We start from the raw sequence: 25,915 nt of genomic DNA, 5'->3' as shown, positions 1-25,915 counted from the left end.
CGTGTGATAGTCCCAGGACTCCCTGAGCTCCAATACTGGCCCATCAGCACTGGCCCATGCAGGCGGTTCCCTCGTGTCCAAAAGCAGGTCAGACAGACAGGCAGACAGACAGACAGACAGACACACACACACACACACACACACACACACACACACGCACGCGCGCGCGCTTCCTCCCAAGGCTTGTCATATCTCTGGCCCACAGAACAGACAGCCGTTCCAGGATGACATGAGGCATCATTCACTCGGCCTTCTAAAGGCACGATGGATGCCATTACCTTTGGCCTGGGATAGTGTGTTCTGTTCTGGAGGGGGTAATTGACACTCAGAAATGTTTTGGAGCCCTTTAACCACTTGACATTTTCAAAGACGGCTTCTGCATGAGCTGCTTGTCACTCAAACAAAACACCCAAAAGAAAGTAACATAAGAAAGGAAGGCTTTATGTTGGCTTTAGGAAAGGATGAAGTCCGTCATGGCTTCAGGACAGTGAGACAGTCCAGAACCAGAGGACACTCGGGAGCGGGGCCAGGTTACAGACCTCAAGGCCTGCCCCTGTGACCCGCTTCCTCCCGTGAGGATACATAACCTCTCTAAAGGTTCTGCAGCCTCCCAAACTGCAATGCCAGCCGGGACCACGTCTTCCCACACTCATGGGACATGTCACACAGAGGCCTCCACGCTAAGTGTCCCCAGTCTCCCACAGTTCAGCCAGAAGCCCAGTGGTTTGATGTCTGTGACTTTTAACTCTTCTGGCAGCCCTGGATGCAGGTCAACAGGGCTTATAGGACAGGCACACCCTGTATTGCTCTGACCGATGGCCTTTGCATTTTGCAGGTTTAAAATTCGACCCGAGTGGATCAAGGGTTGTAAGGAAAGATGGCGTTATCGTCAGCAACTCTCTGGCTGCGTTTGCTTACATTCGAGGTGGGTGAATGAATGGGAGCTTTTTGGGGGTGTGGAAGGGTTTGCTCGCCGCCTTCTCCCTGGCAGATACTCTGATGACGAAGGGACAGTGGCTTTCCGTTGTACCTGCGGTGTGGTGACATCCAGAAGCACAGGGCTGGGCTTCAAATAACAGCTGCAGCCACAAAACCAAGGGACCCGAAAGCATGCGGTTGAGTTGCTGAGGGCTTGGTTCCAAAGGAATTTCCCCCGTGAAGAGTAGAAATGCATCCCCCAGATTTGAGGATTAGGGTCATTGAATTCTACGCGCAACTGGAAGAAAAACAAAGCAGATCACGTTAAGAAGCAGAGCAGGTCCTGCCATGGGATGACACGGCCATCTCAGGAGGCCTGAGAATCACTATGGTTGCCAGGGCTTCCTTGTTAACACCCTCTGGGCTGAAGGCTCGCAGCAGGCCTGGCCATGTGCAGCCCTGTATGAGGAGGAATGCACACTCCTTGCTACCTCCCTGCATGTCCTGGGACAGACACTGGCTCCCTGCTCAAGGAAGGCTCTGGCGATCCACTTACACCACATTTTGCAATGCAAGACCCAGGACTCCCTAAGTAGAAGCAGGTATATTTTGGCTTATGGTTCTGGAGGTCAAGTTCAAGGCCAGGTGGCTCCCTTGGTTTGGGCTGTGGTAAGGGTGGGGCGTCATGAGTGATCACATTTTGCCCTCGAGGAGAGCAATCCCCTTTGGTGGACAGACCTAGTGACCTGAAGGCTTCCTGTAGACCCCACCTCCTAGAGGTTCCAAGGCCACCATGGGAACCAAACGTTTACAAATAGGCCCTAGGGGAACATTCATCAAAACTGTATAGAGGTCAGAAACTCTGAGGCCTTCTGTAAAAGGCCCAGTAACCGAATGAGTGAGTGTCTACTCAGGCCTGCTGGGGCTGGGGTTCTGCGGGGTAGAGCTTCCTCACAGGGAAATCAAGGCTTAGAGAAATGCCTCGGCACAGGAGCTAGTGAGCCTGGCCCCAGCCCCCCCATCAGTGCCCTGTTTCTCCTCCCAGGACTGCCCCCGTGGGCTTGCCACACACGCAGCGTGGTTTATTCACCTCTGTCTTTTCTTACGACTTCCGTCAGCATGCATGTGCTGGGGGCTGGTGGCGGTGACTGGAAGAGACAAAGGAGACAAGGAAAAAGGAGAGTTCACTTTCCTAAAACTGCCAGTCCTATCAGATGAGGACCCGCTGGGGAACTCGATTAACCTTAACTAGCTCAAGATAGTTCGGTCTACACAGTCCTATTAGGGCCTTGGGCAATCAGTATGCATTTGGGGAACGTGATCAGCCCAGAGCAACAGCTCTGAGGGATACGGTTCTGATCCTGAATTCTACACTTAAAGGAGCCAAGGGTCAAAGGAGTTGGGCCATTTGCCAAGGGGACCATGGACAGCGGCTGGGTCCAGCTTCACGCTGGGGGCGGGCAAGGCTGTCAATCAGAAGAGCTTTGTTGTCGGGCTTTGGAGGGCTGGGATCTCTTACCCAGTGCTATGCAAATATCATTCCCGCCATCCTTTCATGTGCTCGTCCTGCTACATCTTGGATGACGTGTTTGCCTGTCTAAGCTCCTTAAAGAGCAACGACTGACATCTGTCATATCTCCGTGTCTAGGACAGCTCTGGGGCAGACCAGGACACACTGAGTAGTCAACAAATGGCTAAATAAAAAACCCTGAGCCAATGCTATGGCCACCTTATACTCTTTGATCATCTATAACTTACAGGGTTTACCTATGGATCTGGAAAGATGGCTCAGTGATTAAGACTATTCCAATGCTATGGCCACCTTATACTCTTTGATCATCTATAACTTACAGGGTTTACCTATGGATCTGGAAAGATGGCTCAGTGATTAAGACTATTCCAATGCTATGGCCACCTTATACTCTTTGATCATCTACAGGGTTTACCTATGGATCTGGAAAGATGGCTCAGTGATTAAGACTATTCCAATGCTATGGCCACCTTATACTCTTTGATCATCTACAGGGTTTACCTATGGATCTGGAAAGATGGCTCAGTGATTAAGACTATTCCAATGCTATGGCCACCTTATACTCTTTGATCATCTACAGGGTTTACCTATGGATCTGGAAAGATGGCTCAGTGATTAAGACTATTCCAATGCTATGGCCACCTTATACTCTTTGATCATCTATAACTTACAGGGTTTACCTATGGATCTGGAAAGATGGCTCAGTGATTAAGACTATTTGCTGCTCTTGCAAGCTCATGTCCAGAGGTATACATACTATTGCCTGCAATTCTAGTTCAGGGGACCTGACACCTTCTGTGGGTTCTACACACACTTGGTGTACATTCACACAGATGTAAAATGTGTCTGGGGGTGCATGCATGCCACGGCATGCATGTGAATGTCAGAGGACAGCTTTGTGCACTTGGTTCTCTCCTACTGTTTACGTAGGTTTGGGGATCCAATCCAGACTGTCAGGTTTATGTGGCGAAAGCCTGTATCCACTGAGCCATCCTGCTGACAGTCCTACAACCCAGAATGATGCTCCAGCCTTTTAACAGGAGGACTGGATGGGACGTTGTTTGATTTTATTGAGAGATGTTTTAATATGCTCATCTTAGCAAGTCACAGCCAAGGCTAGGTGTGGATCCAAAAAAGCCTTGCATCAGGGCTAGGAACCAGAGGCTGCACACAGGCTCCTGGAATTGTTTGATAGTGAGGTTGAGGCCACTAGCTAGAACAGCTGGGGAACCAAGAGCTTGATCAGGGAAGATCCCCACAAACTGAGAGGAAACACGAGGGTGTTTCCTAATCAGGCCGCCAGGTAGCTTTGACATATGAATGTAGTCCTATAGATGGGGACAAGCAGACAGGCAACCACAGCCACATTAGCGTCTTATTGGCGTCTGGCTTTGTGTGTTTACCTCATCTGGGCCTTTTGTGACTCAGTATTCAGTCACTGTCCTTGCTGTTTGGGATTGTGGTGTGGATATTCGTGTTCAGCTTCAGGCAAACCTGCCGAGAACTTTGGGGGTGTCTTTGGGATCTAGGAGCAGGGCCAGGGCAACCTCATTGGTTGTAAGAAAGGAATTCTAGGGCATCAGAAGAGCTTTGTGAAGAAGTGATTTCATCACATATCCCAAGGTCGGTTACATGACCCCTCAGGGAGGACGATCAGAGAGAGCGCGCTGTCACACGGTGTGGGCTCTGAAGTGCTCCCTGGGTCTCCAACTCTGACACAAAGTCCCATGCCATCCCTGAGTGCTGTCAGTCCAGTCTGCAAACGCCTCAAGCTTCTTCCTCCTGCAGGACTCTGGCCACAGTCCCGCAAGAGATGGACCCTGGCTGGAGGCCTGCGGTGGCTTATCTGGGTGTGACTAAATTTGAACTGGAACTTGTGTTGGCCCCAGACCAGTATCTAACGAGCAAAGGGGGCCTAAAGATTCCGAGGCTCCCGGGATCATCCCCTGTAGCCTGTGATGAACTGGGACTAAATATAGAACACCAACAAAAGCACTGTGAAGATTCTATTTGACCACAACAAAAAAGAGATGCCAGAAGAGGGGGTCTCATCGCTGAAGCGGTCCAGCTGGTTCTGGAAAATGGAGGAAACGCCCTCTCTGCAACACCTGGGGCAGTAGGCAGAGCTCTGGTCCATGCCAGGTCCCAGCCAATGGCGGCTTTGGCAAGTGACTAGGCTACAGCATCGGGAGTCAGGCCAGCTCATCTCTGCTGTGCCATCTGCCTTCAGTCTGCTGACAGTGGTGACAGTCACATCGCAGGAAGTTCCATTCCCACGGGACTGCCGAGAGGCGCACATCTTCATCGGCCCCATCCTTGGCCACTGGATCTCAGTGACGCCGATGTGAACTTGGGATGCTGTGGTGAGAGGAACCCCTGAATCCCAGGAGTAGAACCCAGACCCTGCCACCTGGAAAGGAAGGAGGCTGGAGATGGTGACTTCGTGGTAGCGTGTGATGTGCCCTAAGGACTGACTCGCTCAATTCGATGAAATTCTCTTGAAATGGGGCTGGGGTGTGGCTCAGTGGTAGAGTACCAGCCCACATGCGTGGTGTCCTAAAGTTCAGACTTCATTGTGGAAAAAAAAGGCCTTAAGAATAAATAAAGGATTAGCCGGGCCTTTAAACCAAGCACTCGGGAGGCAGAGGCAGGAGGATCTCTGTGAGTTCAAGGCCAGCCTGGTCTACAGAGCAAGTTCCAGGACAGCCTCCAAAGCAATACAGAGAAACCCTGTCTCGAAAAAACAGCAACAACAACAAAAACAAAAAATAAAAAAAAGAAAAAAGAAGAAGAAATAAAGGATTATATCCACAAAAGGATATTAATGTTACCTAAGTAAACAGGAAGTGCATCGTAAGTGACTTCCAAACTCTAGAAGTGACAGAGATAACTGTTTTGTCATATGCAACTTTACAGTGTTAAAGTTAAAACTTCCTTTTTAATTAGACAGAAAAGGGGAAATGATGTGTTGCTTTTATTGGTCGGTGAATAAAGCTGTTTTGGCCTCTGGCAGGCAGAATATAGGTAGGCAAGAAATCCAAACAGAGATACAGGGAGAAAGAAGGCGGAGTTAGGGAGACACCATGGGGCCACTGGAGGAGAAAGATGCCGGAGCCAGGCCACGTAGTAATACATACATGAATAGAAATGGGATAATTTAAATGCAGAGCTGGCTGTAATAAGCCTGAACCATTAGCCAAACAATTATAATTTTAAGAAAAGAATAAATAAGTAGAGTAACAGGTCAACTTTGTGGCGGAGCAAGACCTTGACCTGCGTCCATGGAGCCTGAGACCTGGTCACCACTACATCTTTGCTTGGACAGGAGGGCAGGGGGTCTGTGAGTGACCTTGGCTCCTCAGAAACTTTCATAGGAGTACGTTTCTGCCTGGAGCTGGCTCTGTCCGACCCACAAGTGGCTAGAAAAGGGATTAAGGCTCTCCCCCTCTCAAACCTCGCGTCAGGCATCAACTCCAACACATAAAATCATGAGGGACACTCAAGCTGCATCTAAGCCATGTCAGGAGGCAAAGGTGGCTTTGGGAGAGGTGGGGCAGGCTCTGATCTGCAGGGGGCAGGAGGGAAGGTCTGACCTGATGCCCTCCCTGGTCTCTGCAGGGGGCAGGAGGGAAGGTCTGACCTGAACCTGATGCCCTCCCTGGTTTCGGCATCTTTCCAATTCAGTGACTTAGCTACGAGTGTCAGTGTCTCCAGGGAGGCCATCTGCCACCGCCACTCCCAGAAGCGAAAGCAGCCCTTCTCCCTGCCACAAAGGACACATGTCTCTATGAGACCAAACCCTTTATATGCTTCGACTCTTCAACACTGAACTGATAGCATGACAGACACGGTCTGTTGTCCCTTCCCCAGCCAAAATAGATGCTGTTTCCGACATCTGGGTCTTAAAGGGAGTGGAGAGTGAGTGTGAGGCACGGGTAGGGTCACAAAGTGTGGCACACATGGGTGGAGCCACTCTGGGGACAGCTTGGGCTGTGGGAAGGAAGCTGGCTGACTGGCTGGGGAGGCGTGGCTTCCAGGGAGATAAAGTGTCCCAGTTCCCCTCTCCGTTAGATCTCAGCTGTGAGATCCCTCGCTGCCAGGGAGTCTTAGCAGCCCTGGAGTTTTGACACTCCAGTCTGGGGAAGGATGGCACCTGTGAAGACAGCTGTCTTCATTGTTTTCCTGAAATAAAAGGGGGGGGGGACTCTGAGCAGTTTCGATGTACTGAGAAATTCTGGGGACACCAAAGCCCATCCCAGAAGGAGTGCGGGGTCCAGTCTTTCCTGAAGAGGCTGCGGCCTCTGTAGCCTTCCCTCTGGGCCGCAGCTTGAACAGTCATAAAAGTGTTCAGCCCATGGCCCCAGCTCAGGTCTATAAATAAAGTTTTACTGGGTCACGTTCGGGGCCAGTGCTTTACATATTGTCGGTGGCTGCTTGAATCTGAAATGTTCCCCACAAGGCCGTATTTTGGATGTTTGCTCCCCCGCAGAAGTGCCGTTTTGGGACGAGCCCTGGGCCCTGCCCCACGTTACCGCATGAGCCCGTTGCCTTTTCTGACACGATGGGTGGCGAGTCTTCAAAATGAACCCTTTCGGATTCTCACATGTCCCTTCTTCTCACAGCCCACCCGGAGAGAGCCGCCCTGCTGTTCGTGTCTAGTGTCTGCATTGGCCTGGTCCTCACACTGTGTACCCTGGTCATCAGAGTGTCCTGTACCAAGGACCTCCAGGAGCTGAGGCAGGGCAGGGAGCATCTGGTGCTAGGAAGCGACAAGGCTGAGGAGGACAGCGAGGAGGACGTGGAAGAGGAGTCCTCAGACTCCGAGTTCCCCGTGGAACTGTCCAGGCTTTGCAGGACTTCGTATCCAGCCTACAGCTCCATAGAGGCCGCTGAGTTGGCAGAAAGAATTGAGCGCAGGGAGCAAATCATTCAAGAGATATGGATGAACAGTGGCCTGGACCCCTCGATTCCGAGGAGCATGGGCCATTTCTACTGACGACCAGACGCATCTGGGGGAGACCACACTTTGTGAAGAGGGAAGGACCCAGGGTGCCCCGCCTCCCTACCCCTCGGGTTCTGGTTCACTTGTACCTTCTGTGAAGGAGAGTCTGTTGTGTCCTCCGAGACGGGTGAAGCCGGGTCAAAGGGACGCCGCGCACTGTTTACAGCACACCCTAGAATAAATTAGGAGGAAGGAGACTTGGTGTCTTGCACTTGCTTGAATTTGTGTCTCTGTGTTCATAATTCTACACGTAATTGAGATTCACATCCACCCAGCACTCACAACACCAGGTGCTGGTTCATACATGTTCGAGAGACAGTATGAGGATGAGTTAACCAGGGACCCACAGGTATTCACTAAAATATAGGATGATGGGAGTGGCGGAATGGCTGTGGGTAAAAGGTGACTGAGGCCAAGGCTGACGACCTGAGTTCAATCCCCAGAACCTACAGTCAGGAAGGAGAAAACCAACTCCTGCAAGTTGTTCTCTGATCTCCTTACATGTGCCATGATAGGCATGTATACTACAGGCATACACACACACACACACACACACTCACACACACACACACACACCCCACACACACTCACACACCCTACATGCACACACACACACACACAGTAAATAAAAACATAACAAAACTTTAATTATACTGATAGGGAGGAAAACAGGAGCCAACCAGGTATTTTATAACTGATACATTAACTAATTAATTTACCTTTGAGGCAGAATCACTCTGTGTATCCCAGGTTGGCTTTGACTTTGTGATCCAAGATCTGACTGCCTCAGCCTCTGGAGTTCTTTGAGGACAGTGAAGTTACAGTCATGTGCTTCCATGCCTGGCCCACAAATGACTTTAAATCTCAACGCTATTTGTTTAGAGCGGAGACTCAGGGTTTTCTTAAAGGAAAGACAAGAACCTGCTCAGGCACTGGGGGCCATGATTATCTTTGCCCCCTCTGTGCCTGAAAGAGGCCATGTGTGATGGCTTCGTTCAGATCACATGTCCTGGTGGACACTGAGGCTTGTGTTGCTTACTTTTGTACTGAATAGTCTCTCACAGCTCACTTTTTTTTTTGAGACAGGGTCCCACAGGTAGCTCAGGCTGGTTTCAAACTCATGGCAGTCTTCCTGTCTAATGATTGCTAGGGGTACAGGTGTGAGTCAGGACAACGCATTCACCTGATTTAAAACAAAACAAAACAAAAAACAACCATCTTGAGAACTTGGGAGATACCACAGTCCGTAGGGAGCTTACCCTGCAAGCTTTGATTTGAATTTGATGTCCAGAACACACATAAGAAAATCATGGGGCTGGAGAGATGGCTCAGCCATTAAAAGTTAGGCTCACAACCAAAAATGTAAGAAAATCAGAGTGCTCCTCCCTTCCCACCGCCAGCCTAATGTGGTGGCAAGTTCTAGGCTAATGAGAGACACCAGATTTAAAGGGGGGGGGTGAGTAAAGAGTGACACCCAAGGCTGACACTTTAACAATATAAAAGCCACCGTTAGCTCAAGGGCTACACAAATCTATGCAAGAGGCAGGATTTAACTCATGACCTGGTTTTGTTCCATACAGTAAAAGTTTGCGGACTCCCAGGTCTCAATTTAATTCCATTGTGCTCCTGGTGGTAAAAACCAGCGACCTGAGTCACCTATGGCATGTATAGGGAGCAAGTGGGGACAACGTTCGCATCATTGCAAAGCTTGGGTACTGCCAGCTGGGAGCAGGGGCCTGGAGCCCGTGAAGGGGAGGACAGGGGTACTTAGGGACAGAAGAGGCCACATGGCAGCAGAAAGCTGGGGAAAGCTGAGGACGTCAAACTCTCTCCACCATCGCCCGCTCTCGGGAGAACCAACCCGTTTTCAAGGCTTGGAATTGCATCAGTCTGCTACGGGATAGTCTTTTTGTACACTGTGAAAATGTGTCTCTGCCAAGGTACTTTCTGATTGGTTTAATAAAGAACCAAACAGCCAATAGCTAGGCAGGAGAGGCTAGGTGGGACTTCCAGGGAGAGAGAGGAACTCTGGGGAAGAATCGGAGAGGCAGGGAATTCACCAACAAGACACAGGGCTAGCTGGACATACGGTATGGAAGAGAGGTAAGGAGCCATGTGGTAGAATATAGAAGAATATAAATGGCTTGATTTAAGTTATAAGAGCTGGTTGGGGATAAGTCTAAGCTAAGGCCAAGCTTTTATAAACAATAAGAAGCCTCTGTGTCATTATTTGGAAGCTGGTGGTCCAAAGAAAGTCTGACGGACATCAATCCATTCAAGGAACCAACCATGCTAAAACCACAGCAGCAGCCTTCCTCTGCTTTCCCCAGGCTCGGCTCAGATGCTGCTTCCTGGCATGCTGCATGACCTACTGGGAGCTGCCACCCGACTCCTTCCTGCTCGTGCCAGATCCCCGGAAACTGACATCAGCCGGACCAGATTCTAACCCAGCCCTGACCACTGTCTCTGACCCCTGGTCTTCCAGCTATTGTTCTCACTTGCTTGCAGGTTGGTGTCGAGTGATCCAGCTGTGCCTCAGTTTCCCCCTCTGTAATAGTGTCTCCCTCCTGATGATGTTGAGAAGGAAGGGTTTTTTTGTTGTTGTTTTTTGTTTGTTTGTTTGTTTTTTCCGCAGCAGAGGAACAGGGTATACACTTCCTCCTGAGAGAGCATCAATTGACAAGGTTCAAGATGAGCCGTTTACGCTATGGGGGTGGGGGATGGTTAGAGAACACAGAGACAGCACACGCACAAGTCACTGAGGGGAAGGATACCATCGAGAGTTTGAGGAACAGGAAGAGCTTTGTCTGCAGAACTTGAGGCACGTGGGAAGGGGCTGAACGGCCTCGGGTCCTGTGGCAGAGCCCACTGTAAACTTCCCCACAAATGAACTTCGGAGGCCAATCCCAGGTTTGGCAAGTGTGGCAGTGTGAATGAAAACGGCCCCCATAGGTTCACAGGGAGGGGGACTATTAGGAGGCGTGGCCTAGATGGAGGGAGTGTGGCTTTGGGGTTGGGCTTTGAGATTCTCAGATGTTTCAGCCTGGCCAGTGTGTCGTCCTGTTGCCTGCGGATCAAGACGTAGAACTCTCAGCTCCCTCTCCAGCACCGTGCAGGCCTGCATGCTGCCATGCTTCCTGCCACGATAATAATGCATTAAACCCCCAAACTGTAATCCAACTCCAACTAAATGGTTTCCTTTATAAGAGTTGCCATGGTAACAGCATCTCCTTGCAGCTACAGAAGCCCCAACTAAGATAGCAAAGTAGTTATAACCCGGGCCTATGGCTGCCTGAGTTTACGAAGCTCATGTAAACCTGACCGTTGGAGTTGGCATAAGTCCACCCCAGGACTGTACCAGTAACCATGGAGATGAAGTCCCAAATACTCCAAGTACATGCCAGGAGTGACCCAGGTCCACAGCTGTAAAGTAGGCAAAGAGCCCGGTGCCTACCAAGTACACAAGAGAGAGCTGGGAAGCCAACTCCACAAGAGAGAGAGAGCTGGGAAGCCAACTCCACAAGAGAGAGCTGGGAAGCCAACTCCACAAGAGAGAGAGAGAGCTGGGAAGCCAACTCCACGAGAGAGAGAGAGCTGGGAAATCAACTCCACAAGAGAGAGAGAGAGAGCTGGGAAGTCAACTCCACAAGAGAGAGAGAGCTGGGAAGTCAACTCCACGAGAGAGAGAGAGAGAGCTGGGAAGTCAACTCCACAAGAGAGAGAGAGCTGGGAAGCCAACTCCACAAGAGAGAGAGAGAGCTGGGAAGTCAACTCCACAAGAGAGAGCTGGGAAGCCAACTCCACAAGAGAGAGAGAGAGCTGGGAAGCCAACTCCACAAGAGAGAGAGAGCTGGGAAGTCAACTCCACAAGAGAGAGAGAGAGCTGGGAAGCCAACTCCACAAGAGAGAGAGAGCTGGGAAGTCAACTCCACAAGAGAGAGCTGGGAAGTCAACTCCACAAGAGAGAGAGAGAGAGCTGGGAAGCCAACTCCACGAGAGAGAGAGAGCTGGGAAGTCAACTCCACAAGAGAGAGCTGGGAAGCCAACTCCACAAGAGAGAGAGAGAGCTGGGAAGCCAACTCCACAAGAGAGAGAGAGCTGGGAAGTCAACTCCACAAGAGAGAGAGAGAGCTGGGAAGCCAACTCCACAAGAGAGAGAGAGAGCTGGGAAGTCAACTCCACAAGAGAGAGAGAGCTGGGAAGCCAACTCCACAAGAGAGAGAGAGAGCTGGGAAGCCAACTCCACAAGAGAGAGAGAGCTGGGAAGTCAACTCCACAAGAGAGAGAGAGAGCTGGGAAGCCAACTCCACAAGAGAGAGAGAGCTGGGAAGCCAACTCCACAAGAGAGATCATGCTGGGAAGCCAACTACACAAGAGAGAGCTGGGAAGTCAACTAAGGATCCCGGGAGACACTGTCTCCCTTTTTTAAATCAACAGGCACATTTTCTGAACAGGATGCAATCCTAGGCTTCCTGGAGAAAGCACAAGAAACACATCTAAGCGCCTGTGTCGGCCATGTGGGGCTGTGATACGTACGTGCTGTGAGGCCCCCGGCCACAAGGTGATCTAAATCCGACTTTAGCGCATCGGTAGGACGTGGGTGTGGCTCAGCGGGAGAGAACTTTGTCTATCATTGTAAGGCCCTAGGTCCAGTCTCTGTAGTTCTTTGATGATGGCGGTGGTGCTGATGACAGTGACGACAGAACATTGGTCAGGGCTGGGGCTATCCAGTGGCGGTACTTGCCTAGTATGCATGAGGACTTGGGTTTAAACCCAAGTGAGTGCCAGAAAAAAAAAGTTGGGGCTGTAGAGCTAGCTTAGTTGGTAGACTGCTCACCCAAAGCCCAAGGTCACATTCCCAGCACCACATAAACTGGGTGTAATCCTGTCCCTCAGGAGGGAGGTGTCAGGACGGAGGCCACAGCTCCTAACTACACAGCAGTGTCGGAGGGTACCAATAGCTCCCCTGGGTAAAGCCATTCTGCTGTGTTAACTTAGACACAGACACCTGCCCATGGGCCACAGACGGCTCTCCAGCCTCAGCAACCGAGGGCGTGTGGTCAGGCATAAAATCCACAAAAGCACCCTTCGCGGGAGCACACTCTCCTGGCACCTGGCACGGTGATGCCACAGCCTCACCTACCTGGAAACTGCTCCCCGCAGAGCCATGGCCTCAGGAATTCGGTCCCTTCTCCTGTCCCAGCCATGTACTCTCTGCAGCCTTGGCTTCGGTTTAAATGACTTATCCTGTGGCAGCTGCTATGAACATTTTCTGGGCCACCGCTGTTGCTGTCACCTCCCTTCCTCTGTCCCCTGAGAAGACTGTGAAAACCTACAAGAACCTGGGGACAGGCCATAGAGACACACCATCTTCTGGGGATGAAAGAATGTTCTGGTAGCTTAAAATACCCAGAGCCAGATGGTGAGCTTGACCTCAGACACAGGCCTCTGACTATTTACTAATTTATTTTAAACTTGACGGACAATTTTAAGGAGTTTAAAAGAAAAACCGCAGGGAAGGCAAGCTGTGACTCTCTCTCTCTCTCTCTCTCTCTCTCTCTCTCTCTCTCTCTCTCTCTCTCTCTCTCTCTCTCTCTCTCTCTCGGCTGTTGAAGAGAGATTCAGAGGAGAGAGAACTCGCCGTTAGTAAGTAAGCAGCCACGTGGCAGAAGCTGGGCTTGGGGTGTAACTCGATAGAAAAACAGTGAGAAAGCCCAGAGTGTCCCAGAAAGCATGGCTAGGCTTTGGCGGGTATCTGAAAGAAGGAAAAAGAGACAGGATGAAGAGAAAGAAGAACGTACACTCTTCTGAATAAACAAGGAAAGTGAGTGGGCTTCGTGGCCCAGCTGCGTGGCTGTGGCTCCGGGGATAGTCATCCTGGCTAGTTTTAGGAAATAAACCAGTACACAAATATTATACTATCAATGTCGCTCTCAGACATGCTGGGAAGAGAAGGGAGGCTTATCAGAGAGGTCAGGGAGAATGAGAGGAGATGGGGAGGTTGGTATTAGTGGGAGCAGAACAAGCCGCAGGCTATGTCTCAAACGGCTAAAGGCTGCCCGGTGTTTGCACCGTGAGGCTGTCGTATTGGAGAAGGAAGTGTCTTGGTACTGCATCCATACGTACCATAGCTGCTGCTTCTGTCCTGTCGGGTAGAAACATTTCTTCTGCGGTCCAGGCTTCCAGAACGTGTAATCCCCCTGACAGAAGCCAGCACCATCATACCTGCCCTGGGGGGTTATTTAATAATTAATAGTAATAATAAAGATTGCCAGTCACTATTTGCTGAATCTTGACATCCTCAAAATTGCCGAATTGCTGCTCAATTCTGTGGGGGGAAACTGACGGTGACATTCTCAGAGAGAACTGTCTCGGGAATCTTGCCAGCGCTTTAAGACACTCTATTCTCACCTGTGCGAAGCCCATCAGGTCCTGACAAACTCTTTCTAGCAGAGACCCCTTTTTTAAAAAGGCCCAATCTTTTCTTGAAGGCTGCTCACAGCCTAATCACATTGCTTTCAAATTGCTTCAGCAGAAAATCCAATTGAGAATTTATCTGGAGGTAGAAATGCCGTCTTCCTGCTTTTAAGGGAACCACGTGTGCTATCAGGACTTAGACCTGGCAGAACAAAGACAGGAAGGCTGGTCACTTCCGATTGCACGGTACCCACGAAGTCACCGTGCTTTCCCTCCTCCGCACTCCTGACTCCACGAACTGCTTTCAAGAAAAGGAAAATAGAGGCTGTCATTTCCTTTTGTCTCAAAGACAGTCCGGCCCGGGAAAGATGAAGGCAGGTGAAAGGGGACGGCGTTCAGATGACTAAGCACGGATCTGACCTGGAAAAACCTGTGTCCCTTCTGCGATAGGAAGGGAGGGAGGGAGGGAGTCCAATTAGGGGCTTGTGTGAACAAATGTCATTACCTCACTGAAAGGAAAATGCTCTCTCCGCACTAACAATGAACTTGAGAGAAAATGTGTTCACTAATCTAGGAAGAATTTGCAAACCCGGTGAGTTGCCTCCCTACTCGAGCTCCCCAACTTCCTTCCTTGGAACTTGACCTCTGACCCAGTGCTGCGGGACCCTGGGAAATCAGGTGGGTGTTGGTCAGCTGAGGATGAGTCACGTGAGCCGACCAATTTTCCTCTGGGATCTCCTTTCTATCACCCAGTTTGTACACAGAGTGTCTCTCTCTCTCTCTCCCCCCCCCCCTTTAGTTAAGAAGTTATTCATCAAGTATTTGGTGTGTGCATGTGGAGGTCGGAGGTCAACTTGCAGGAGTCAGGTGTCTTCTTCCGTCAAGTGGGGCCTGGGGATTATCAACTGTCCATACCCACGGAGCCATCTCACTGGCCCTGGGGTAACTTATTAGATGTATTGGGAAGAAACAATTACAAAGTTCACTGTGTTGTGCTTCTATAGGAGGCAGAAGTAGAGGATGAAGTAATAATACACAGATCACGACCATTATGGGATAGCTCCCGAGTGGGTGCAGCCCAGGGCCTGTGCACAGGTTTCTGCCCCCTGGGGATGGATGAACTCCCTAGGGGCCCTTCTTAGCTGGCTCTTCCCATGATTCTCTGGGTTCTGGCGGGGCCACAGTTCCACTTGTCGCTCCTAGTATCTTGGAGTTGCTAGCCCTGGATCCCTTCATTATTCCATCGCCATGGTTCACGGGTGCCCTGAAGCACGCATTTTGCCAGGCTCTGTTCCAAATGAAATCAACCCCTCTCCAGCAGAACCAGCAGGGCTGCTTCTGTCTAGAGCAGAAGTTCTCTTCATGTCCAGGAGCAGAGACGGGCACCTCTCCCCGAGTGGCACTGTCCTGGGAGAGAGTCCTGGAGGGCTGGGAAGGCCGCCCTAGGCCTTTTCACTCCTGTGCTTCCCACGGAGCCAGCCCGAGGACGATGAAGGCCGCAGGAGCATAGCCCAAGGCCTGGAAGAGCTTGGGGGAAGGTTGGGGGTGAGGGGTGGGAGAGTCCCGGTCTCTCAGCTGTAATCATCCAATGTAGGATTTCTAGGACATGGAGCTATAAGGTTTCCAGTAGGATGAAACTATAGCCCTAGGCTGGGCCTGGGGGAGAGGGAATCCCGTCTTCCTGGTTGCAGCTGCCCAGGGTACAGCTCTAGTGACCCATGCCACAGGTTGGCCCTGTCCCTACTGAGACCACTGGGGGTTTTGTTGTTATTATTGTTGGTTTTGCTTTCTGTTTTTCTTGGAAATGTTTTTTTCCATTTACTATACACCCTCAGGGCAATTTCCAGTGACTTTTAAGTGATGTTTTGTGGTTTTGCATACATAGTTTTCAACACAAATAGTTGCTTCAGAGTCGGAGGGTGTGGGGAGCCCCCAAAGGCAGGGCCTATGCCATTCTGTGGAGCCCAGCACTGCCTACACTGACCTACTACAGAGGTAATGTGATACACCTTTGCAGTGTGTGTGTGTGTGTGTGTGTGTGTGTGTGTGTGTGTGTGTGTGTGTGTTTGCAACAGTGCCTGAACTCAGAATAGCTAAAGGTAATTTTGTTGTTGTTTTTTAATTTTTAAAAAGGCTATTTTATCGTATATCTAGGAGTCTTTTGCTTGCATGTGAAAGACCCCGGCCCAGCGCAAGCAGCTGAGGCTTATGGAAAACTCCTTTCCCCCACAGCTCAGCCATTTTTTATCAGGAGGGAGCTCAGCTCAAGGTCTTCGCAGCTGAATAGTCACTACTATCTCTGTCCAGATAGGGGCACAGGTGTCTATGGTCTGCATAGCCAGCCCAGAAAGATTGGGCAGGCACAGAAACCCTTTGTTCTTCAGATAGGGCCAAGGCCGAGAATTGAGTTCTGGGAGAAACCTTAATTGCCCTCGTTCTGAGCCCCAGCCTCATTTAAATTACCCAATCAGGGTCCCGTAACTAGGCTTCTCGCTTCTGTACTGCGCTTTTTGCTATAAAAGAACCCCTGAGTCCCCAGCTCGGGGCTCTCAGTTCCCGAGACTGAGATGCCCCGGGTACCCGTGTATTATCAATAAAGCCTCTTGCTGTTTGCATCCAAGGTCGTGGTCTCGGTGTTCCTTGGGTTCATGTCCCCCTCCCCGTGAAAGTCCCCCGCCTGGGGTCTTTCATTTGGTGCATTGGCCGGGAATTGAGACCCCGCCCAGGGACCACCGACCCACTTCTGGGAGGTAAGAATTGTCCGGACTAAATTTCTGTTGTTTCTGTTGTCTGCTGTCTGTCTGTCTATGCCTGTTGTTTTATTGCGCCTGCGTCTGTAATATACAGCTGTATACATCTGTATCTGGTGGCACCGACCGCAGCTCTAGGACACGATCTGCCTCGTCTGTTTGGGGCCCCGTCTGTTTGGGGCAGATGTCCATCTGCCCCGTCTGGAGTTCTTAGGGAACTCGTCTGTTTGGGGCCCCGTCTGTTTGGGGCAGATGTCCATCTGCCCCGTCTGGAGTTCTTAGGGAACTCGTCTGTTTGGGGCAGGTCTGTATCTGGAGCTGGAGTTCTTAGGGACTCGGTTGTTTGGGGTAGATGCCTAGGAATCTGCCCCGTCTGTTTGGGGAAGTCCCGCTGGCCGAGGGAGTTTCCATCCTGATAGGGGACAAGGACGGGAGCACAAGGCCCCCGTCCCCGATCTGAATTTGCTTTTGACTTTCGTCAAAGCCGCGCAGCGAAAATCTGTTTGTTTTTGTTTCTTATCTGTTCGTCCGTCTGAATGTCGTTTGTCATCGCTCTCGAGATGCTCGTAACCGGACTGTCAATGTGCGCAAGAAGCAAAGATCACCTTTTGCTCTTCTGAATGGCCAACTTTTGATGTTGGCTGGCCACGAGATGGCACCTTTAACCCTCAAATTATTTTCCAGGTGAAAGAGAAAGTCATGGATCCTGGACCCCAGGGCCACCCGGACCAAGTACCCTATATAGTTACCTGGGAAGTGCCGGTCTATGACCCTCCCTCCCCCTCCTCTTCCCTAACCCCCGCCGCCGCCGCTGCGGCACCGCTCGGGCTGCGGCCCATTTCCGGTTCGCGTTCAGCGTCCCGGCCGCTGCGCGAAGGGCGCCCTGAATGTGACGGCGGCGCGACCGGCGACAATGCGAGGGGAGCTGTGTCTGCCTCCCTGCGGCCCGCGATGGACCGGGTCAGAGAGCGGCCACCACGCCCCTCGGCCCCGCTCCCCGGCAGACGCTCAGGCCCTTCCGGGCGGCGCCGTAGCCTCAGCCCGCTCCGGATTAAACCGCCCTGCCTCCGGACGGGCCATGATGGCCAGTTGCAGTACTGGCCGTTCTCTGCCTCAGATCTTTATAACTGGAAAAATAATAACCCCTCCTTTTCAGCAGACCCCGTGAGACTGACTGATCTATTAGAATCGGTTCTCACTGCCCAACAGCTTTTTGCAAGTCCTCCTAACTTCGGAGGAGAGACAGCGGGTCCTTCTTGAAGCCCGGAAAATTTGTTCCTGGGGCAAATGGACAACCTACGCAGCTTCCAAATGAAATTGATGCTGCCCAGACTGGGACTTCACCACTGAGGCAGGTAGGACCCATCTAATGTCTTTAATGCCAGTTGCTTGTAGCGAGTCTCCGAGAGACGGATAAGCAATCTATAAATTTGGCCCAGGTAAGACAGATAGTTCAGAAGGCAGAGGAATCGCCAGCCGCATTTTTTTGAAAGACTTAAGGAAGCTTACAGAATGTATAACCCATATGACAGGGGTATACACTACCAGATGTATTGAGGGAGACAGAACGCATTTTTTTAATAAAAAAGAAGCTCAGAGAGAGAGAGAGAAAAGATGGAAACAGAATGTCAGAGACAGGATAGCAAGGGACAAGAAGCGTAACAGAGAAATGACTAAACTGTTGGCCACAGTAGTCGCAGAGACAGGATAGGTAGAGAGAGGGACGAAGGGGGCCTCACTTAGAAAGAAGGACCTTTCAGAGACCCAAACCCCCTGCCGGTCCCCCTGGAACACTCCCCTGTTGCCAGTCAAGAAGCCAGGAATCAATGACTATAGGCCGGTCCAGGACCTCCGGGAAGTCAATAAGCGGGTTGAGGACATACACCCCATGGTCCCCAATCCCTATAACCTCCTGGGTGGACTGCCACCTGACTATGTTTGATACTCAGTCCTGGATTTGAAGGATGCCTTCTTCTGCCTGCGGTTACACAAAGACAGTCAGCCACTGTTTGCCTTTGAATGGCAGGATGCAGACCTGGGAATCTTGGGACAACTTTGACTGAGGGGAGAGCCAGGAGAAAGCCTTCATGGACATCAAGAAGGCTCTGCTCAGCTCCCCAGCTCTGGGGTTACCTGATCTGACTGAACCCTTTGACAAATTGACGTTGGGGCAGCCTTTGACTATCTATGCTCAGGCAGCCACCGGGCCGCTGGCTCACCAATGCCAGGATGACCCATTACCAGACTCTGTTGCTGGACAAGGACCGAATTCACTCCGGGGCTCCGGTGACCCTAGACCCCGCCTCGCTACTCCCCCTCCCGGGGAAGCAGAGACTCATAACTGCTTGCAGGTCCTGGCTGAGGTCCATGGGACCAGAGCTGACCTCACGGATCAACCCCTTCCCAACCCCGACCATGTCTGGTTCACGGACGGAAGCAGCTTCGTACATCAAGGGGAGCGGAGAGCCGGTGCTGCATTGACAACTGAGTCAGAAACAATTTGGGCCGAGGCCTTGCCGCCAGGAACATCAGCCCAACGAGCAGAACTGATTGCCTTGACACAGGCCCTGAGACTGGCAGAAGGTAAGAAACTCACTGTCTACACAGACAGCCGCTATGCTTTTGCCACCGCTCACATCCATGGTGAAATTTATAGGCGAAGGGGGCTATTGACCTCAGAGGGCAAAGACATTAAAAACAAAAAGGAAATCCTGGCCCTCTTAGAGGCTCTGCACTTGCCAACCGCCCTCAGTATTATACATTGCCCAGGGCATCAGAAAGGTGACAGTCCAGTAGCCCGGGGAAACCGGAGGGCAGACCTGGCCGCCCGGGAGGCTGCCCTGGCTTTGGAAAGCAGCAGTCACCTCCTCCAGGCAGCTGTAGTCCCTGTAACTAATGAGGCTTCCGAGAAGACCTCCCCGTCATGGGACTATAAGATAAAAGACATCAAGGCCATGAAAAGACTGGGGACGACCCGAGTACATGATGGTCTCTGGACCTATCAAGGAAAAACTGTCCTTCCCCGCCTAATGACTAGATATCTGGTTAACAGCCTACACAAACTCACTCATTTGAGCTCCAGGAAAATGAGAGAACTGTTAGCCCGGGAAGAAAATACCCGCCACCTGTTGGGAATAGAAGAAATAATAAAACAAGTGACTGAGCAATGTGACGCCTGCGCCCACGTCAATATGACCAGGCTAAAGCTACCCAAGGGGACCCGAGCTCGGGGGCACTGGCCTGGGGTGCACTGGGAAATAGATTTCACAGATCTCCTGGTTTTTGTTAACACCAAGCACGAGACAACAAAGGTGGTCACCAAGAAACTTCTTGAAGAAATCTTCCCCCGTTACGGAATGCCACAGGTATTGGGGACAGACAACGGGCCTGCCTTTGTTTCTCAGGTAAGTCAGTCTGTGGCCACCTTGTTGGGGATTAATTGGAGATTACATTGTGCTTACTGACCCCAAAGCTCAGGACAGGTAGAACAAATAAATAGAACCATTAAGGAGACTATAACTAAATTATCGCTTGTAGCTGGCACTAAAGACTGGGTCCTCTTGCTCCCCCTTGCCCTCTATCGTGCCCGGAATACACCGAGCCCCCATGGCTTCACCCCTTTTGAGATTTTACATGGAACCACCATTCCCTTTGTTCAGTTCTTTGACCAAGATATTTCTGACTATGCCAATTCCTCCTCTCTTCAAGCTCACCTGCAGGCACTCCAGCTGGTCCAGCAGGAAGTCTGGAAGCCTCTGGCCCAAGCCTACCGAGAACAGCGTTTGGGTCCGGCGCCACCAGGCTAAGAACCTTGAACCCCGCTGGAAGGGACCATATACGGTCCTGTTAACCACCCCTACTGCTCTCAAGGTGGACGGGATTGCTGCTTGGATACATGCCTGGCACGTAAAAGCTGCCTTCCCTGAGGATCTGGACCCAGGATGAAAGGCTCAGCGCACTCAAAATCCTCTAAAAATAAAACTTACCCGCTCCTCTCCCTCCTGCTAATAGCCCTCCTCATAAAATCAGACACTGGTGTGGCCTCCAGTCCCCATACCGTTTATAAATTAACCTGGGAGGTTCTCTCCCAGATGGGGGAGGTCATTTATGCTGTCACGGAACCACATGCACTTGGGACATGGTGGCCTACTCTATGGCCTGAATTTTGTGATTTGGTAGCAGGGTTGAACACTTGGGACATTCCCCATTGCCACCCAAAGGCATGCACCAGTGGTTCCCACCTGTACAGAAGTCGACGTACATTCATATTCGTGGACTCCAGAGAAACCACCCCCGGGTGTGTTAGTCGCAGAGCCAGAGAGCAGCTAAATTCACTGGACTTCTATGTCTGCCCCCGAGATGGACATGCCTGGCAACAGGCCCAGAAATGTGGGGGATATGACTACTTTTTCTGTGCAGCTTGGGGGTGCGAGACTACAGGGGACGAATATTGGAGGCCATCCTCATCCTGGGATAAAATACAGGTACGCAGAGGCTGGGACAAAGGACAATCTGGAATGATAGGTAGGCCTCTTGCCATTTCCTTCACTGCGCAGGGAAAGCAAGCCCCAGACTGGCAGACTGGGTATACTTGGGGTTTGCGTTGGTATCTGTACGGGCCAGACAAGGGGGTAATCTTTACAATCAGATGTAAGGTGGCTCCTGTCAATTCACAGGCAATAGGCCCTAATCAGGTCCTTGCTGATCAAAAGCAGCCTAGCCTACTCTGCCCAAGGCTGATACCAGGCCCATGACCCTGCCTAAAACCACAGCCGCTCCCGCGCCTACAGAAAGCACTCCCAAACCCCCCTCCTCGGGTCCCCCCCTTGAAGGCACGGGAGATAGAATATTAGCCCTAATTAAAGGGACATATGCCACTCTGAATTTAACTCGCCCAGATAAGGCTAAGAAATGCTGGCTTTGTCTGACTCCGCAACCTCCCTATTATGAAGGCTTAGCGGTTATGGGCGAATATACAAATCAGGCCACAGCCGAGGCTCTTTGTGGGACAGCCATGCAACATAAATTAACCATCTCAGAAGTGTCTGGAAAGGGACTATATATAGGTAAAGTCCCCGCCACGCATCAAGGACTATGCAATGCCACTGAGCCTTTGCCCCAAAGTGGCCACTACTTGATAGCCCCCAATGGGACATATTGGGCATGCAACACTGGATTAACCCCTTGTGTCTCCACCACGGTACTTAATACCACCACTGACTATTGTGTTCTGATCGAATTATGGCCTAAGGTAATTTACCACCCCTCTGATTATGACTGACCTGATAAAGAACTGGCCGCAGTAAGAGGGAACCTATCTCCATCACCACTGCCATCCTACTAGGGGGATTAACCATGGGAGGCATAGCGGCAGGAATAGGAACCGGTACTGTCGCACTGCAGGAAACTAAACAGTTCCAACTCCTACAACAAGTAATGTGTGCAGATGTTCGGTCTTTAGAGGAATCTGTCGCTGCCCTGGCAGAAGTAGCCCTCCAAAATAGAAGGGGACTAGACCTCTTATTTTTACAGCAGGGGGGGAATTTGTGCGGCCCTTAAAGAAGAATGCTGCTTTTACGCAGACCATAACGGAGTGGTAAGAGACAACCTGGCCAAGATAAAAAAAAAAAAAAAAGGCTATCGGTTGTACAATCACTGGTCTTGACTCAGCAATACCAGCAGCTAAAGCAAAGGGATTTCGAGATGGCAGAAACCTCTGAATGAAAGATTTCATTCAGTTACAAGAGCAATGGGGGAATGAAAGACCCCGGCCCAGCGCAAGCAGCTGAGGCTTATGGAAAACTCCTTTCCCCCACAGCTCAGCCATTTTTTATCAGGAGGGAGCTCAGCTCAAGGTCTTCGCAGCTGAATAGTCACTACTATCTCTGTCCAGATAGGGGCACAGGTGTCTATGGTCTGCATAGCCAGCCCAGAAAGATTGGGCAGGCACAGAAACCCTTTGTTCTTCAGATAGGGCCAAGGCCGAGAATTGAGTTCTGGGAGAAACCTTAATTGCCCTCGTTCTGAGCCCCAGCCTCATTTAAATTACCCAATCAGGGTCCCGTAACTAGGCTTCTCGCTTCTGTACTGCGCTTTTTGCTATAAAAGAACCCCTGAGTCCCCAGCTCGGGGCTCTCAGTTCCCGAGACTGAGATGCCCCGGGTACCCGTGTATTATCAATAAAGCCTCTTGCTGTTTGCATCCAAGGTCGTGGTCTCGGTGTTCCTTGGGTTCGTGTCCCCCTCCCCGTGAAAGTCCCCCGCCTGGGGTCTTTCACATGTATGTCTATGTACCTGTGCCTGTGGAGGTCAGAAGGGGGTGTTGAGTGTCCCGGATCTGGAGCTACGAGTGGCTGTGAGCCACCACGTGGGTGTGAGGGCCCAAACACAGGAGCTGTGGAAGAGCAGCCAGTGCTCTTTACCACTTACCCATCTCTCTAGTCCTTTTTTTTTTTTTCAGACAGGCGCTCACTGCGTAGGTCTGACTGGCCTTGCGTCATAGAGACCTGCTTGCCTCTGCCACCTGGATCAAAGGTGTGAGCCGCCATGTCCGCCTGATTTTCTTGAGTGGGACTCGGGGCTTGAACACAGAGCCTTTTACACGTTTAGCAAGTGTTCTGCTGTGTTAACATTCCAGCCCCGATCACAGCCAATTCTTTGCTTACCAAGTACTTTTGAAACCCATGCATCCCCATGGCCCTGTTTTCCATCAACTTTTAATTTTTTTTTTTTTTATGCCTAGTACTTGGGCATTGTAGGAAGAGATCTAGGACTCTGCCATTAGCCACATGGCTCACTAGAGGCACATACAGATGTAGTAATAAAAGGGCAGTTTACCGCGCTGCTAACCACACCCGCTTTGGGCGTGACTAGAGACACATAAGGATGTAGGTGTTGAACTACGACGATAGCCAGGCCCACATTTGGGCGTGGCTAGAGGCGTGTACGGAGGTGGGGATAAAAGACTGCAGCAGAACTGAGATTGCTCTTTTTCGGCTTCCGGTTTGGTAGCAGAAAGACCTGACCCATCATGCCCGGTTTCTCTTGTGAGTAATTTCTACAATAAACAGTTACCTACACCCTCGACAAGTGTGCCGTTTATCGTTACAGCAACAGGGCTTCATGTGCTAACTCTGGTGAGCACTAACCCTACCGATGAACTCTTGGGTTAATGGTTCTTTCCCAACTCCTCCCTCCACACTTCAGACCTAGAGCAGGCTGCCGCTTCCTCTCCCCTTCATCCCTTGTCCACGTCAGTGTATCTCCTTGTTAGTCGCTGTTCATTCTGCTGATCACCAAGTTCTGTTCCTGTCAGGCAATGTGCTGAGGACCTAGACAGAGGGGGCACCGCAGGCAGGGTGCTGTAGGGACAGTAACACAGAGGGAGTCTGACTTCAGTTGCTGGTTGGAGGGAAAGAAGCTAGAAAAAAAAAAAAGACCATTCCACCTGGTCTCTGTGTTACCAGAACACCTCAGCATCACCCGGTCTCCATCTACTCCATTCTGATGACTCAGCATCACTCAGTCTCCATCTACTCCATTCTGATGACCTCAACATCACCTGTCTCCATCTACTCCATTCTGATGACCTCAACATCACCTGTCTCCATCTACTCCATTCTGATGACCCAGCATCACCTGTCTCCATCTACTCCATTCTGATGACCCAGCATCACCTGTCTCCATCTACTCCATTCTGATGACCTCAACATCACCTGTCTCCATCTACTCCATTCTGATGACCCAGCATCACCTGTCTCCATCTACTCCATTCTGATGACTCAGCATCACCTGTCTCCATCTACTCCATTCTGATGACTCAACATCACCTGTCTCCATCTACTCCATTCTGATGACTCAGCATCACCTGTCTCCATCTACTCCATTCTGATGACCCAGCATCACCTGTCTCCATCTACTCCATTCTGATGACCCAGCATCACCTGTCTCCATCTACTCCATTCTGATGACCTCAACATCACCTGTCTCCATCTACTCCATTCTGATGACCTCAACATCACCTGTCTCCATCTACTCCATTCTGATGACCTCAGCATCACCTGTCTCCATCTACTCCATTCTGATGACTCAGCATCACCTGTCTCCATCTACTCCATTCTGATGACTCAGCATCACCTGTCTCCATCTACTCCATTCTGATGACTCAGCATCACCTGTCTCCATCTACTCCATTCTGATGACTCAGCATCACCTGTCTCCATCTACTCCATTCTGATGACCCAGCATCACCCGGTCTCCATCTCGCCCTCACCCCAACCTCCCCAGCACCCCATCTCAGCATCGCTTATTCAGAATTGCCTGGTCTGTCTGTCACTTACCCACCGCAGCAACACCACGGGCAATAGCCCACCCCAAGTGGCTCCGTTCTGGATCCGCTTGTGTAGAGAAGGAAAGTCGTGGTCCTCCTTGGAGGTCGGAGTTGGCAGTGCTGTGAAGTTCTGTTCTCAGAACCGGGGCGTCGGGCTGAACACGGTTAGGATGGCAGGCAGCCTGCCCTCCGCACTGCCTTTAAACTTTCACATGGGAGCAGCGTTGACCAATCACTTCAGAGCAGAATCAATGAGAACACACGGGAGAAGGAGGCGAGGAGAGCGAGGGTTGCTGGTGTGCCTGCATTTCCGTCAGGAGGTGCGGCTGAGACGTCAGGCTACCCTGGGACTGTGGGACCCCTCTGTGATTTGAGAGCTGGCCCCCAGTCCCAGCACCTGACTCCTCCGTTTCACACTTTGGAAATCTGCGAGTCAGACAGCCAGCGTACCCTCAGCTCTCAGGAGCTCAAGAAGTCTGAGACTGAGCCTATGGTAGGGCTGTGGAAGCCACTTTGGAAGAGCACGGCTAGGGCTGGACAATGGCCGAGGCTGGCTGGGGAGAAGGGTAGGCGGGACCCAAGATGAGCTCCTCAGACACGGCTGCTCCTGGTTCGTTCTCCTGGCCTCTGGGTTCCTGTGGCTACAGCTGCTCCTGATTGGTTTGTTCTCTTGGCCGCTGGGTTCCTGTGGCTACAGCTGCTCCTGGTTTGTTCTCCTGGCCTCTGAGCTCCTGTCTTTTGCCCCCCTCCATGCCCGCCTCCCCAGCTGTGCGAGCAGACACCAGGGCCGTCTAGCTTATGGAGTCACGCCGGAAGAGGATGCAGCAAAAAGACAGCACACGGGCTTCTGGGACATGCCGAGGAGGGAACGGGCTCTGGAAGCGTCAAGCTCAGCCATCTCTGTGGGTTTGACTTTCTGTTCTCAGACTTCCCCTGGCCAAGCCCCACCTAGCCCTTGGTGGAGGCCAC

The 25,915-nt window shown here is 51.3% G+C and overlaps 1 protein-coding gene and 1 long non-coding RNA gene across 7 annotated transcripts in view; one reads left to right on the top strand and one right to left on the bottom strand.

Moving 5' to 3' along the window:
* Window positions 1-7,648, top strand: part of Eva1c (eva-1 homolog C) — a 65,862-nt gene extending 58,214 nt beyond the window's left edge. For all 4 annotated transcript variants that reach the window (XM_040750514.1, XM_040750513.1, XM_040750512.1 and 1 more), the window contains 2 exons: window positions 836-925; window positions 7,072-7,648. In XM_040750514.1, the coding sequence (XP_040606448.1) occupies window positions 836-925; window positions 7,072-7,445 (464 nt within the window). In that variant the 3' untranslated portion in view covers window positions 7,446-7,648. The remainder of the gene's footprint in view (window positions 1-835; window positions 926-7,071) is intronic.
* On the bottom strand, window positions 426-25,915 carry LOC110341605. 3 transcript variants are annotated; one of them, XR_002383574.2, is made up of 7 exons: window positions 24,957-25,915; window positions 13,578-13,681; window positions 8,491-8,634; window positions 8,171-8,352; window positions 7,541-7,623; window positions 2,009-2,066; window positions 426-1,216 (listed from the first exon to the last, which is right to left on the bottom strand). It is a non-coding gene; the product is annotated as an uncharacterized LOC110341605 (long non-coding RNA). The 3 variants fall into 3 exon arrangements; XR_005878839.1 differs by lacking the exon at window positions 24,957-25,915 and adding an exon at window positions 13,863-14,298; XR_005878840.1 differs by lacking the exons at window positions 8,171-8,352; window positions 8,491-8,634; window positions 24,957-25,915 and adding an exon at window positions 13,863-14,296.

The sequence above is a fragment of the Mesocricetus auratus genome, unplaced genomic scaffold (assembly GCF_017639785.1).
Source record: "Mesocricetus auratus isolate SY011 unplaced genomic scaffold, BCM_Maur_2.0 Super-Scaffold_100008, whole genome shotgun sequence".
NCBI classification, from domain to species: Eukaryota; Metazoa; Chordata; class Mammalia; order Rodentia; family Cricetidae; genus Mesocricetus; species Mesocricetus auratus.
This window is presented reverse-complemented; position numbering and strand designations above follow the sequence as displayed.